General features: G+C 36.4%; 1 protein-coding gene and 1 long non-coding RNA gene across 3 annotated transcripts in view; one reads left to right on the forward strand and one right to left on the reverse strand.

Annotated features, from left to right (window-relative positions):
- LOC105736474 (uncharacterized) overlaps positions 1–16517 on the forward strand; it is a 106999-nt gene that overhangs the window by 7740 nt on the left and 82742 nt on the right. The window lies entirely within an intron of this gene.
- Positions 5717–16517, reverse strand: part of Con (leucine rich repeat protein connectin) — a 165300-nt gene continuing 154499 nt past the window's right edge. Inside the window, exons 4-6 of the mRNA XM_003690236.4 lie at positions 8948–9136; positions 7761–7885; positions 5717–6795 (exon numbers count right to left, since the gene is read on the reverse strand). Of these exons, the coding sequence (XP_003690284.2) occupies positions 6409–6795; positions 7761–7885; positions 8948–9136 (701 nt within the window). The 3' untranslated portion in view covers positions 5717–6408. The remainder of the gene's footprint in view (positions 6796–7760; positions 7886–8947; positions 9137–16517) is intronic.

The raw sequence follows: 16517 nt of genomic DNA on the forward strand, positions 1-16517 counted from the left end.
TTAGATCTTACAAAAGAACATATAATACATATTACGGCTTGACTGTGAATCCATAATAATAATAATAAGTAGTACAATATTCAAAATCTTAGAACTTACATCGTAGCGCATTCACGCCCATGTGTTTTTAGCTTAAAAATTAGAATCACTTGGTGTGAAGAAGAAAGAGCTCGTATGCGCGTATTCCTTACGCTCATCTATACGTACATGTGTATAATAGTTAGGGGGGAAATTGAAATGAATAATGATAACAAATGTGATGCACGGGTGAAAATCCGGAATGGGCCGTAAGTACATACGTATGTACTTACACGCACGTATGATGCATCATGTATGATTCATAAATTCGACGTTTATTATTTTTCTTTTCGTCTCTTCTCCTTGTTACATAGAAACAACGATCAATGCCGTAATTCTTATGCACAATGAAAGGAAAAAAGAAAAAAAACGCGAAATCGCGAAATTTCGTTCATGCTTCATGCTCGTCTATCCTATCGTTATTTTTCTCTCCCTTTTTTTTTTTTTTTTTTTTCACGAAACAAAACGAAATTTACACGATCTTATTCTTCGATTAGAAAAATGCTACAATTTCGCTTTCGTTTTCTGTTGGAACGGGTTCTTACTTCCGAATGATACGAAAAAAAAATTCGCACCATTTTACATACACGTATGTACGTATATCTAAAAAAAATGAGGGATCATCGTTTGTTCGTCAAACTCCTGTTTAACTCGAACCTTATCGTACGAGAGTTAAACGCGTTTACGCTATTCACTTATTTTTCTTTTCTCTCTCATCGATCGAAACAACGACGCTCCTCCACCAACGATTGGAGTTTCGAGACGATTAGTCTTGCTCTTAAACGATGATGACCGATCAAAGGCGGATACTGAATATTCGGTTGTGTGTTAATGAGCTTTCTTAACGACTAACACCAAACTTTTCTTATCTTTGGTTTATCTACGAGTTTAATATTTTCCAGAGGATTCGTGTGTATATGCGTGTCAATGTGTGCGCGTGTATTATGGATGTGTGTATGCATTTTGTATTGGCGCACGCTTCCGGCGCGCGCTGTGCGTGTCAGGAGAGAGAAAGAGAGAAACAGACAGATATTTTTCTTTTTTTTTTTTTTTTAAATTTCTCTTAATTAAGAATCGTGCTTAAACCTAGCTTACGAGATATATATATATATTTTTCTCTTTTATATCCTATGCTTATCGAGAATTATTGAACAAATTTGGAACGTTTTTTAAAACATCTTTTATATATCCTCGATTCGAACGAGAACGCTCCACGCACACGTGAAACACAGGTGAACAGAAATCATAGCTATCGATGCATTTTCGATATTTCGAGAAAAAGTTTACCTTTTTCTCTAGGGAATAACGTGGCGCACGCGACGAAACTCCGTTTCGAATATAATCTTACTCGATCGCCTCAACGTTTAATTTACTTTTTTCTAATTATTTGTATAACTTGTTTTTTTTTTTTTTCACCTCTTTTGTCTGTCTTCGTATGCGTGTATGCGTCTCTATTTACAACAGGCGTCGTACCACAAAATATCATCGTACGGGATTCTTAAATAACGATATTCGATCGAGTCGACGAAGAACGCCAAAGGTGAATATGAAAAAGAGGATTAGCTCTTTAAACTAAGAGATCTAAGAGAATAATTGATGAAAATCTAACTCGCGACCTCGCGATTCATACCCCGTAGAGAATCTTTAGATCGATCGAAAATGTAGCATGATCTTTTTTTACTTTTACCAAATTATCGCAATATTCGTATACATATTATATTTAAAGAAGATGGATTTGAAAGATTTTTTTTGATTGCTGAAGTATAATGGAAGATTGTAGATTGAACTTAATTTCACAACGTTATTACGAAGTTAATTTAGTATTATTCTGATTTTAATTAATGTCTGATTTATTATGTTAATTAAATTTTGTTTCCAGAATAAAGTTAGAAATTCTTCTTTATTTTTTCCCCATTCAATTTTATCGTTACTTGTCAAATTCTCCAACTGCTTCAACTCACGTTTGTCCTAATTACAAGATTATCCGTGGTAAAAGAATCAACTTTCGTCTAAAATCATTCGTTTTAAATTACTTTTTTTCATCTATTTTTGAAAAAGAAGAAAAAATGAAAGATGGAAAAAAGATGGAATATTTTTTCTAATTTTCTTATTTCACGCTCTGTTTTCTTTTCTTTCTTTTTTTTTTTTTTTTTTTTTTTTCATTTTACGCTATATGAAATAGGGAAAGAACAAATAAATTTAGATAGATTGTCTTTTTCAAAGTTATTACTACGCGATAGTGTGGTAATTATTTAAATATAATGTATAATATTAATTTACATATCGTTTTGTCGAAATACAAAAAATGTATTTGAATGGTAATCCATTTGTATCTTGAATTTGGAAAAATTCGTAGAAAAATTAAATGAAAGAAAAAATGACTAGAAGCAGATCGGTATTAATAATAAGAAATACAATTGTATAAATTGTATTATACGTAAATTGACTGAAAAAGAAAATTGTAAATAAAAAGTTGAAAAAATAACTTTAAGATAGTTAAAGATAGTTAACGGATATTAAACTACGTCTTCAATGTGCGTTTTAATCGTGTTTTTTCTTCTATCGACTCATCAACTTCGTCTTTCCGGCCAAGGTCATTTTGCAATCCGACTATTCATATACTATATTGTATATCACGATGCTATATATATATATATATATATAATAACGCATATACTATGACAAACAATCTCAACATCATCGATAATTCTCCATTTTTCTACTTTCTTCCACTTTTTGCTTCTTTTTTTCTTCTAGATCGCGCGGGGCAAGCGATATTCCACGTTATTAGTCGATCGTCCATCATTATCAAGGAGGATTTGATCCTGGACGCCAATTTCGCTTCGATAGTTTGGCATTTTTATGATAAAAATGAGGCAGGATCGTAATATATAAAATTTTATTCTTACGTGTTTTTTCAATCTCGTTTCATCGTGCGTGTAATTCTCGATTTTTTTTTTTTTTTTCTTTTTTGGAGAGGGATGTATTTCAAATTAGTAAACTTACTTGATTAGAAAGTGAATTTAGACGTAATTATAATCACACACGAATTTTTTAGTAAAAATCTATGAGCGAATAATACGAGTCGAGGGATTGGATATCTTTTTCGATAATTTTATATCCTTGGTTTTCTGTCTTTTTTTTTCCCTAGAATATATTAATTAATAACGAGATCTTGAATATCTCGAGAGACTCGAATGTTCGAACATTTTAGAACAAATTTAAAAATTAATTTTAAAAAGTAAATTTTTTCTCGTAATAAAAATAAACAGAGATAATCGATATTGTTTTTGCCCTAGTCGCGTTTATCTTGTAATTGAAAGCTTTAAATCTAAAAATTTCTTACGATATCGCAACGGCTCAAACGAAGAGAGAAGAAATTTGAATCTAATTATTATTCTGCTTTCCTCGATTCTCGATAAAACTTAACTATTACGAATAATAAGTTAAAAGCTAAAAGATGGCACACAGAAGTGGAGTCGAAAAGAAAGAAACAGAGAGATATTCGTCCAATTTACTTTAAGAATACTGTTTTCCTATGATACGATATTAAAAAAAAAAAAAAAGACGATGTTCTTTCTTTTTCTTTTTTCGACGTTTTTTCATCGTTCGTGGTTCCTTTATCTTTTCGTTTGCTCTCCGCGGTTCTAAAAGGAAAAGAAAAAAAGAAAATTCGCTGTGTATCGTCGCGAACGACCAATTCACTCGCTTTTTTTCTTCTTTCCCTCGATTGTCTGACGTTCAATTAGGGGCGTAATTAAGCCAGTTGGCCAAAGAGGGAGGCTTGACGGAGACGAAGGGAGGTCGCATCGTCCCTCCTTCCCTTCCTCCTTCTTTCAAAAAACTCGAGACCGCGCCAATTTAGCGATCGAATGTCGCGTAAACCGCGCGAATACTTTCGAAACACGTTTAAGGGAATTGCATTCGATCGCGAGTCGAGGATTTAACAACGAAGATATTACCTATCGAATCAAGGAATTTGAAATTTCTTCTTTGACAGATTTTTTTTTTTTTTTTTTTTTTTTTTAACCGATTATCCACGTATAAAAACGAAGATCAATCGTGTATTCTTTTTTACTCGTTCCTTCTTTTCCTTGCTACTCGATCGCCAATCGCTTTCTTTCGTTCTAATTAGAATCATTAGAACATTACGCGATAACGCGTCTTGACTAGCGAAACTTGATCGACAACAACAATTTGTTCGACCGATCAATCGTCCGTGATTATTATTAGGTACTTGTATCGATCGATCGATATTCACGAATGAAAGGAGTAAATGATGAAAAATCGCGAACGATTCGATTCGGATTAATAATGAAATTGGTACAAAATAAAATTGAGGATAATCGACGATATATCAAGTGACTCGATGCTTAAATCTGATTAGAGATTAGAGATTTCTCGATAAAGAGAATTATAAAGATATTTAATCCTATGGTAAATTAATAGGATTGAATATTGGTCGATCAACGGATGAATACAAAAAGGAATGGAGGACGATCCATAACGGTAAAATCAGCGCGATTGCACGGGGAATTGACTCGTAAGCTTCGTATTCACGATCAATTTCCGTTTCCGCCCAACTTCCGAGAATCTCGCGAGGATGCGGTTGATCAGAAATTATCCACTCGTTAAAACAATTTTAACGTATGCGCGCGCGTGTACGTTATATAATTTAGAGAAATGTTTGGACCGATGATGAATCAGATTCGGTCAGAAGAGTCTTCGTGAAAATGCAATGATACGAGTAGATATCGAAACGTTGATTTTTTTTACAAAGCGTTGACGTTTCCACGTTTCAGTGGGATATCAGTTTCCTCGATCTCTGAAACGAAACGAACGCAAAAGTTGACGTACAAAAATCTCCGATTTGAGACTTATTTATTATTAAGTTATAAGCCAAGTTTATTGTAGATCTCTTATTCTCTCTCTCTCTCTCTCTCTCTCTCTTCCTCTAATACGAATTTAAATTATTTATAACTTGATGTTAAATGTAAAACCTAAAATCTTTGTAAAATATCAACTTTTGCGTTTATTTCGGCCTTTCGAAATCGATCTTTCCCGAACACGTTCCACGAATATATTCCAAACATTCTGTCATAATCGCGAATAATATTTTTGACGAATTGGAAATATTGATGGAATTTTGATTTATTCTCCTCCACCCCACTCCCCCGTTTTCTGCGAATTCCTCGATGATATGTGTTCAATTAAATCAATCGATTACAACGTTACCCCGTGATCGATGAAACGAACAAAGTCTCGTTAGGATATTTTTTTCCTAAAATCCTAAAATCGATCGCGATACGAGCCTCGTTTCTATTTCTATTTGCGAATTCGCATTCGATCGATATCGCTAAAAATTTTCTTTTTATTCCGTTCATTTTACGGGGATTCGAAGAGATTCGAAATGAAACTTTATCTCTTATTTCATTTCCAACATTTTTCCGATCATCCGATCTATTTTAATTAATTAATCAACATCGAGTTGTACGAAACGATCGATTTCATCACAACAAACGATATCACGATCTAATGGCTAAACGTTTCGTGGCTAAATGATGATATTCGTCGCAACTTGGTAAATTTCGATCAACCTTGTGTTGTATTAGATTATTCCGTGTAAAAGTATAAAAAAAGGAGCGTAGGTTTATTTTACAATGTTTTTTTTTTTTTTTTTTTTTTTTTTTCTTTCTTGAGAACGCACGAAGACCATTTCTGACGGACGTATTATTTACAAACTTGTTTGAAATCGGGCGAGAAAAAATCGCGCGCGAAAAGTTAACGATGCGAAATTACGAGAATGAAAAATGGCAGTTACGGATAAGCAGCCTTAAATTAAACGTACGCGACGAGACCGTTGTGCTTGTGTAGAAAAACGGGAATCGAACAATTTTGGTGTTTTAGTTCATCTCGAGATACCGTGTATCCGGCGGAATCACGTTCGATAATTCCGTTTCCACGCCCGACCACGTGTTTTCGGCGTGTCCTCGCAAGGTGGCTTCGTTCTCTCTTTTTTTTTCGCCAGGAAAAAATGATCGGGCGATACTCGTTCGACCGCCGATCTATTTCTATTCGAATTCACAACGATGGCCTTGTGATACGTGATCGGGGTTGTTGTACGTGTACCTGCTATCATACTTGCTAATTTCTAGTGACTCGGATCTCGACTCGGTTTTGATCGGTCGAATTCTAAAAAGTCGGAATCCTTTTTCTCGGATTATTTGAAAAATGTTTCTAGAGAAACTACTTGTATCTCGCGTTAGTTTGTGGAAAGACTAGTAAGCATGATAAAAATTTTGATTTCCGTGCGAGGACACGCGCGACGATTCACACGCATACACACCTCGCATTCGATTCGATTATGCAGGTATTTACGTATCGAGATATCGAGAACCGTCCATTTCCTCGCAGACGGATGGTCGTCCTTCCGGCGATCTGTTCGTTGGTGGCGAATAAAGCCGCTTCTACGTGAACAAGGACCGATAGCATTGGGAGAAGAGAGTACAAAAGGACGGACGGGTGAAGGCGAATAAGAGCGGCCGAGGATGAGAACCATATGGAACCCGAGGAACCGACGCGAGCGTTCTCGTGCCGACTCGAAGGTTGCTCGGACGCCATTAGATCCTCCCTCGAGGGCTCCGGGCACGGAAGCTCCTCCAGTTTCAACTCGAACAGGTTCTTCACGTAGCACAGCTTACCCTCCACCATCTGTACCTGTAACAATTTGTTTGGAGAAGAGCGTGTTAGTGCCGGCTCGGTTTTGCCTTTCGAGTAGTAATTCTCGCAACCGTTAATTAAACCAGCCCTATAATCCGATACTTATTTTCCTTCCTTCGACACGTGTAAAACGTTTTTTTTTATTCTTCGAAATTTTCTAACTATCTTCTGAGATATATTACGTAAAAATTTAGCAAATTCGTTCGCTTCGAAGTTTACACCGTGATAAAAAGGGAACGAATAAATAAATTTTATTCGTTGTAAAAAGAGGGAAAGAGAGAGAGAGAATAAAACGTTCATATCATTTCAAATAAAATATTAATTTTAACTCGCGGTTTCGTCGCGATTTTCGAAAAATTGTCACGCCTGGCTAGTTAATTTACGAGAAATTTCACGAGGGGGGGAGGAGGGGGGGATTGGCGAAACGGAAGGTATGCGCGACCGCGATAAGAAATTACGTAACAACGTTTTATAATTCAGAGAGGTGGCGTTGTTTCGTTTGGAAGAATGCCGTTGTTTCGTGAAATTTGAAACGGCTATCGCAAACGGCGTTAATTCTGATTTTATCCCTGATTATATCGATGCTACGCTCAAATAAATCGATTTGAAAAAATTCCCTCTCGATTTTCGTTCGCGATACAAACGATTGTTTATAAGGAGAGTAAGTAAATTGTTGCGAACATATCGGAAAACAAATGGTATCGTGTTTATCGTTATATAAAACTCGAAAAAGTTCTCCGCGAAAATAATAAAAATCTCAAGATTCGATCGTTGTTGGAAAAACGACGTAAATAGTGCGATAAACGAACTATATAAAATAGATGGTAGAACAACAACAACGATAGATCGTCGTTGGACGTTTAATTTTGCGAGAGATGGAAGAAGAAACGTGACGCGGAATCGATACCATTTTCCCTGGCTGGAAGAAAGGAAAACGTATGAAAGGTAAACGTATATCTTACCTTTGGTTGAAAATCGGAATTCGAGGAAGAATCCTCGTATCCATCTTTACTTTCGTACTCGTCGCCCATGTAAGCGTCATCGTCCTCGATACTACCGTCTCTCGAATTCCCGCTCCGATATTCCTCTGTAACAGGGGAAAATCGAAAATTTGAGGAAAATGCGTATCGAGCGGTAGTCGAATGCGCGTTTTCCATTGTTGTCCTTTTCCCTTTCCATTTCCCTTTCGTATCGTATCGCGTATATAGCGCAAGATGAACGTAACATTTCAACGTTAGACAATGATAAAATGAAATTTTACTATTTTATTTGTTTAATTTTGTAATAAGAAAAAAGCTTTATTTCCAGTTCAAGTTTAATTGCATTCACGATATTTCTCGTTCACTAATGTCCAATGATATCGTCTGTTTACTAATTTAAAGAAATTGTGGAACGAAAACGAGTGGTTTCTCGGGATTGAATTCTTCCTAAAAATAAATGATATACAGAAAAAGAAAAGAAAAAACATTTCTTTGGATCCAAAAAATTAATTAATTTATCTCGATGATTAAAATTGAATCGAGAAATTGATATATAGGATTGAATATATAAGATTGAACGTAAATTTTAAAAACAATGTAGAAAAGAGAATCCCACTTTGCTAATTATTCAACAGACAATGAAAGATTCGAAGAAGGAGTCTCCTGTGTCTTCACCGAGACACGGAGATACACGGTTAAGCGATTACGATTCCGGACGTTTTTCCCTTCGCGATGCAAGTTAACTAAACAACGAATGTTTCGAATGACGTACAAAAAAATGGTAAAACTTTGCGTTTCGTTCCCATCTCAATTATTACAACAATTTTTTAATCGGCTAAAATAAAATTATTCGAGATTAATAAAAAAATTCAACGGTGAACGTTACGTTACGAATCGAATCTTATTACGTACGTAAATTTGACGACGACGATAATCGGGATGAATCGTATTTTCATAATTTTAAGAGAAGAGAGAAAGTAGTAATCTAAGACTGAACGATCGATTATGAATGATTAACACTTAGGTTATTACAGAAATCTGTTCGTATCTCGCGGATCGTTGTACGAATGAAAATCCGAGTAACGTAACAACGCGTTACAAGAGTGGAGAAAAGTTGGAGAAAGTAGGAAGAGAGGAAAGAGAATGCGATAAGTAGCGCGGCAACTTACCAGTGTTTCGTGCATTCTCGAGCGCCTCGTTCCATTCGAGATCTTCCTTGCTGTTCATCTTCAGCGTTGCGTTATTGCTCTCCAAGAAGCAAGTAAGCTCCTCCAGAGAGTCCCGCAGCTTTACGTTCTTCGTCTCGTTCCTCAGACCCCAGATCCATGCTAGTTTGCAATCGCAGATCAATTTATTGCCTGAAACAAGCGAATCTTTGAAATGGATGATCTTTGGAAAAAAAGAGAAGAATCGCTTTAAACGATTTACGGTACGGTTCCTATGTTATGAAATTTTTCTTTCACGCTGCGAAGCGGTTATACGAAGTATATATTTGTAATTAATCGCTCAATAATGCATCTCATGGGTGGTATGGAAAGACTTTTCCAGAATTTTCTGACCGTCAAAAATTCATGCGATTGCGGTATGTCGTTCGTATACTACGAAAAGCTCGTGTTAGACCAACCCGTACGCTCTTTGACTTTCCATGCTTTCCTCTAAGAGCTTCTTTATGTTTGCCACTCTTGTGGAATTTCCATAGCGAAGTTTGGCTGGCTCGAGTTTGACCGATTCCCATTTCAACCAATTTCATTTGTAATGGGAAATGCGTGGAAAGGAAAAACAGATACGTGTATAAAGATACGAGAATGTAATAATAATAAGATTATATACTCGTTTACTCGAAAAAAAATCTGCTACGCGTCGAAAAGAAATTTCGCTCCTACAATTCTTTTTCTATCCGAATTTTCATATTGTTGTTGTTGTTCGATAGAAAGAATTCCGAAAATTCGAAAAATTATGGGATAGCTACGAATATAGAGTACAAATAAGTACGTACAAATAATTAATATAATACGATTACGGAATAAAATGGACAATAAATAAATATCAGTTATAATTTGATATCTTTTTCTGTGATATTTGTGTATTAGAAATCAACGGATATGTTACGCGTACGATGCAGGAAAAATCTACAATTTTCGATGGTCAAGAAAGAAAATATTAAAAATTAATTTATAAATTTACTTCCAGCTTGCGAAAACATGGAATTGCTTGTTGTTGGGGGGGGGAGGAGGGGAGGACTAGATAAATTACGGAAAATTCATTGTCATTTACGCGAAAGTAGCGTGGGCATCACTTATTCTCCATTTTTCTCGATGGCGGAAAGAAGAATGGAAAAAGAAGGGATGCTATTAAAGTTGGTCGTTTCATTTTCGATTCAGCGAAGAAGGATTAGCGCGAGACAACACCTCTCGCTTCTGTGAATGTAATGGATATGAAAGTGGTGATTGTCGCGTGGACAATAGCGCTTAGCAATTATTTTAAAGCAGCCCTCGAAACAATGAGACCAAGTCGCGTATATAGTAACTTGTTCCATATTCCAGCTTTGAAGCTCATAATGGCTCGTAATAACAGCAGAAGCGGTGGCTAAAGACCAACCGACGCAACTGTCTCTGTCCCTTCAATTTCCATTTATCTTATACTTTAATCGTTACACGATTCGGATACCATCCGTTTCAAATCTCGTTTCCCCTCGTTTCCTCGGGGGAGGAAAATCGAGCAAATCGAAACGTTTCGCTCTCGAAGCGATATTATTTAGTTCGAACACCGACAAGTAGGTAAGGACGAGTAGATGGAAACAACGAGGGGACGTTACTTTCCGTTCGTTGTTCTTGCATGTTTGATGGCCTCAGCTTCTGTCCGACTTTTGTTTCGAGTGGCACGCGTCCTTCGGGATCGCGCGGTGAAAATTGAAAGGCCAACTCGGCGAAACAAGGGATGACCGGCGTCGTGGCATCACGTGAAAAAATAATGAAACGCGTGTAACGTATACAACTCGACTCGAATTGTACTCGAACGATCGTAATTTCGCGTATTTGATCGTGAAATGGAGGAAAATAGAGACACTTCGAATCAGATATATAACTTCTCTCTATTTCCTTTCGAATAGTGGATTACTTCTCGAGTGGATGATTGTATATTTTTATCTCAATCCTTTTGAATTCGTTCGAAATACGTGTTACGTTACAGAGAAACGCAGAGCAGTTTCGAGGGAAGAACATTTCGTCTCGACGTAATCTTGCAACGAGAATATCTACGATCGGTTAATTTTTAAAAATATACTTCACGATCGTAGTTTATCAATTGGCGAAATCGATTCGTTGATTTTTCTCGATTTCTTTTATTATGAATCGAATGAACGGATTTTTCTAGCGTTTTTATCGGAAACATTGAATCAGCAACTTTGGATAGATTCTTTCCCAAAGAAATTTCATAATCGTGATCGTTTCCGACGTTACGATCGATAATCCTGCAAAATGTGGCGATCAACATTTATTTGACAACGACAAAATTTTGATGTAGGAAAGGGAAAAAATTAGAGACGCGCCAATTCATTTTTTTCTTCTTTTCAATTGTTTCAATTTCAATTGAAGAGAGAAAGAGAGAGTGAAGGAGAGGGAAGAGAGAACGAATAATTTTCAAAAATTATGGATACGAAAAACTGGACTTTCTCTTTCGTTTCAAATCGAATTTAAAATAGAAGAAAAGATTCGGAACGATGTTTCTCTTCTGTAACGTATCGGCGTGTTGATAATTCTGTCCACATGCAAAAGTGTTGGTGAAGATTTGTAATTAGTTGCTCGATCTCAAGGTGTGAGAATTTTTTTTTTTTTTTTTTTTTTATAGGCGAACGGGGAAGTTTGACGGGGCAAAGGGTTTCGATAAGATTTTGATTGTTCGCGTAGGCGATGAAACTGCCGTGAACAGACCTAGCCGAAAGGGAAAGATAATTCTCGAGGATGATACAGCGAGGAAGGCTCGAAGCGATTCACGGTGCGATTAAACGGAATAAACGATCGTCGATAAGAGTTACGAGAAGCCGTGAGAAACTTGTTGTTCGAAGAGAATTAACAGCATCGTTTCGCGTTCATTCGTAATCAAGTTTGGGAGAACGTTGTTTGGGAATAATTGAAAATCTTAAAAATATGAATTCTTCGTTGCTCGAATGTCAGATTATGAAAAAATATGGAAGGTAAAAATTGAAAAGTTGTGAAGCCTCGTTTCCCACGGATCGTGATATTGTAAAAAAAAAAAAAAATCAGTGCTTATTCGGTAAATGGGGAAACATATCGATAACGAAGCCAAGTGGTGAACACGTTGTTCCCATATCGCGTTTGTATCCGATGATCGCTTTTCACCGATCGAATTCTCAATTTCCATCGCTATCGTACTTTATTTCCCACGAGGTCGAACCACTCCCCGCGGTATTTGATTATTGTTACACGTTCTTTCACTCCCTCGAGTAGAAACGTCTTCCTTTTTTCCCTTTCTCTCCTCTTCTCTCTACGGATTTTCGTGGTCCTTTTGATCGTTCTAGGTCAGGCAAAAGGCGGCATCGAGGATCGATCTTCCGGAATGAAAAACGGCTAAGAGTGTTCCTCGTGAAGGAAAATAGAGAAAAGAGAAGGAATCTTCTTCTTCTCGTATCCACCGTTTCAGCTCTCTCTCTCTCTCCTTATCTTGTTCGATCGTTTCTCTCTTCGCTTTGGAATTTTCATCTACGTACGTCCAACGAATCTTTAACCGGATCCTCTCCTCTTTATTGGATCATTTCTTTTTCCTTTTCTCCTCCTTGTCTTTTCTTTCTTTTCCGGTTCAACGTTTCTTTGAAAGTTTTTTTCACCATCTTTCTCCAGTTTTGGTTCTGGATCAGTTAGGCTCGAATAGGTAAAGCGACGCGATCGACTGATTTTTTGCGTTTCCCTTTGAAACTTTGCCTCGGGAAAGGTGGAATTTAATTTTTATCGTAGCTACATATTTTTTCGAACCACGAACGTTTTAAAATTTTTATTATCTTCTTCTTTTTTTTTTCTTTTTTCTTTTTTTTTTTTTTTTTTTTTTTAGGAGAAATATTGATTGTTAAAGATGGTTCGCTTCGTTCAGATCATTTCAGATCGTATCGTTTGATTTCGATGGATAAATATAAGAATTATTAGAGGTGTGCGAGAATATCGAATACGCTCGGATCGAAATATTTCATCGTTCGAGCAAAGGAAGAAAAATATAGGAGTGAAGTACTTACTAGAAAAGCGTTTTTTCGTCCGTTTATTAGGACGAACATGTTCACGAGCGCTACAAGATTTCTCGAGAAGGGTATCTCTTTCACGAGAATATTTTCTGGTCGAGTGTTCTCTCAAATAACGACGCATCTCCCTCGTGTTTTCCTTATTATTTGCCTTCCATTTGCCGTTACGATTATAATTATCGCGAAAGAAAGAAATTCTGAGCTCTCGCTCTCCTCCCGTTCGGATCGCTCGATCCTTTATAAATAAAATCTTTTATTTCTCCCCTTACTCGGTTACGTAACTTTTCTCTTTATCTCATATTCCGATCGAATCCTATTATCGAATATCGGAGATGTCAATTTCACAATTTTCTCTGTCTCGTCCGGAACAATTGATAAAAATATCGAGAGGATGATAGATTATGCGAAAGATCTAACGAATATTGTTTATTTTCTCTCGTTTCACGTAGACGATCTTTCGCTGAAATTTCATTTTCCAAGTAAAGAATCAACATCTTGCTGATCAAGCGAGAAACGTTGATTCGTATCGCGATAAGTCGGTCAGTTGTTCTCGGAATCTGACGAAAAATTTCAACGAACGCGACGAAGAGTCGTAAAGGGCGATAACGACGATCGTAAGTCGTATCGTACGATCGCGGAAAAATTGAATACTGGTCTAAACGCGAGTCACGCGTTGAGACTAGCGAACGCCTCGTTTTCTCTTTGATCGTTGATATTATTGGTAACGTTCTTCCCGCGAACCAAAACGATACTCTTGACCGTATTGGCAATTTCGATTTTCGAACCTCCACTTCCGTTTTATTTCTCTTACGTTTCTCTTTTCGTTCGTTCATCCATAGAAAATTGATAGAGATAGAGCGAGAGATAGAAATGACGAGAGCAAAAGGGAGCAGTGGTTCGGATAAGAATGGTTTGATTTAACGATCGGTGTTTCCTGTCCAATGCTCGAAATACGTATTATCGACAACGGGAGGATCCGTATCGAATTTTCATCTTTGACATAACCGAATATTTCATCAATCCGACATCCTTGCCAATTATTTATTTACTCTAGTTTCTCCTCTTTTCTTTTGTGACAATTTTAATGGAATTCTTATAAATCACACGCCCAATTATTTGGCATATTATGCCAATTATTTATTTACTCTAATTTCTCCCCTTTTCTTTTGTGACAATTTTAATGGAATTCTTATAAATCACACGCCCAACGCTTTCCATGTATTCCATACATTCTAGAAGATCTATTTTTCGTTATAAAAATATTATCGGATCGAAAGAAATATCTTTTCGTATTTTTCTTATTACCTTTATTTTCTATATCTATCGTTTTCTTCCTACGTAATAATATTTGCTATACTGCTTGCTATATACTGCGTATTTACGTATCTATTCGCGACTTCATTCCAATTCCATTTCTTTCCCTCTCTACACCGTCTTTTATCTCCATTCTCGCTTTTCCTTTACTCCTTCCGTTTTACTTATTTTTCCACTCTTTTCCTCCTCCTTATTTCGTTCTCCTCGTTCGCTCTTTTCTTATCCCTCCTTTCGACACGTTTTCTCTCTTTTTCCCCTTTACTCGTCGACTCGTAGTCTTGTTTTCTTTCCTCTCCTAATCTTCGTTTATACCACGCGTCTCTTAATTTTTTCCATTCATCTTCCCATAAATTTTTGTTCCCATTTCTCCTTCCCTTCCCCGAGAATCCACAAACCGTAGATTCTTTTCTTCTCAGTTTCAAGAAAACCATCCGTAAACTATTTCCAAATAAATATACGCTTTCCTTCACCGTTTCTAGTTCCATTCTTGCATCGATCGATCCTTTTCTCTCTCTCCCTCTTATCGCTCCATCTTTTTTCTTTTCATTTTTTTTTTTTTTTTCGTTTCATTCGCTTTCGCACTCGAGCGAAATGTTAAAACATTCGCGCGTTTTTTATCTTCGCGGGCGAACGAACAGGCCGACGAAAGATAGACGATTAAATCGATAAGAAGTCGGTGGTATTTTCTCCTTGTCGCGTGATATCGCGAAATATCGGAACCGCGGACAGATATTTCACGCGAATCTGCACCGCGGAAACAACGGAATATATATCTGCTACTCTCGCGTTTCGCGTTAAAGAATCGTCGACCCGCCACACTTTTCCTTCTTCGCTCGTATCAAACTTGAAATCCGCCGTTCGATCTTGTAAACGATCTTTTCGATATTGCATAATTTCTTCCTTTCTCGAGTAAACAATTTCCATGAAATACATATAAATACATATTAATGTATAAAATTTCGAAAAGATCGTATCGAGTGGCCCCTTTTCGTTCCATTCGTTTTTTCGATCAATCACCTTCAACACCGAGGAAGCGAATTTCTTTACTTTTAGAAAAAAAAAAAAAAAAAAAAAAAAAGTTCAAACGTTGGCTCGTTAATAAATAATATTTATGTCTTTGGTAAAGAGAACTTTTCCGCTGTAAATATGTAGCGTTCATGTGGCGTCGAGTTGTCAATCGAGTTGGCAATTATTCCACTTTTGACAGAAGAGGTCGCTACTTTTTAATTCGAAACTTTTTAACACGCTTTTTAATACGCCTCGATAGAATAACACGAGTCGTTGTTTTGTTTCATTGAATTTTTGAAAATGACTTTCGCGATGTCGAGTTTTGTAACGTGTTTCAAGATGTTTCAGCTTGTTTGGTATCCGAGTGACAGTGGATTCGGTTGATTCAACTTGTCGGTTTTCGAGGATTTCAGTTTTATATCGAGGCAAAAGTCGAAAAAGCTCGATAGTTGCTCGTTTCATGAACTGTCATCCGTTTTTCTCCTAGATTCTTGTTTCTCCTATGAACGAATCGAATTTATTTTTTTCCTTCCAACAAAGTAGGTAAATGTTGGAAGGATTTCCGAGCAAATGAAACGAAAATATTTGACTTTAGATCGATAGTTCTTGTACGATCGTCTGGAAAGAGGATGAAAATTGCGGCGAGAAACGAATATGACGTTGAATCGATGTAATAATGTAAATTTTTTCATTCGAAGGGAGAACAAAAAAATTTGTCGTTCCTTTTTAATTCGATCCAAAAAGAGAATTTTTACGTGAGAAAAAGTTGAAAATTAGTTTTAATTATACGCTTTTATATCCCCGCGAAGCTCGGCTTTGTTTATTCGTTACAACTTTTTAAAAAATTTTTCGCATTACCCCCGCGAACTGCTAAACAGAGGGATTTTTAGGCATTTTCATCCTTGAAATAACTTTGTACATTCTCGTCTCGTTTATACGATTGGAATGTCTACGAAATTGCGAGATAGAACGACAGAGAAACGAATTAGACGAATATCAGCCGAGACGTTTTTTTAGTTTAATTTAATTCCTAACCAAAAAGTAAAAGTAATGTATATATACGTATATACGTATCTTGATAATAATGAAAACGACGAAGAGAAAGTAAGGGAAAGAATCTATTTAAAATCTATTTAATACTTGAAACACTACAGCGCACACACAATTCCTAT

The sequence above is a fragment of the Apis florea genome, unplaced genomic scaffold, assembly GCF_048593485.1.
Source record: "Apis florea isolate Af1SG1 unplaced genomic scaffold, ASM4859348v1 contig_1615_pilon, whole genome shotgun sequence".
Classification (NCBI taxonomy): domain Eukaryota; kingdom Metazoa; phylum Arthropoda; class Insecta; order Hymenoptera; family Apidae; genus Apis; species Apis florea.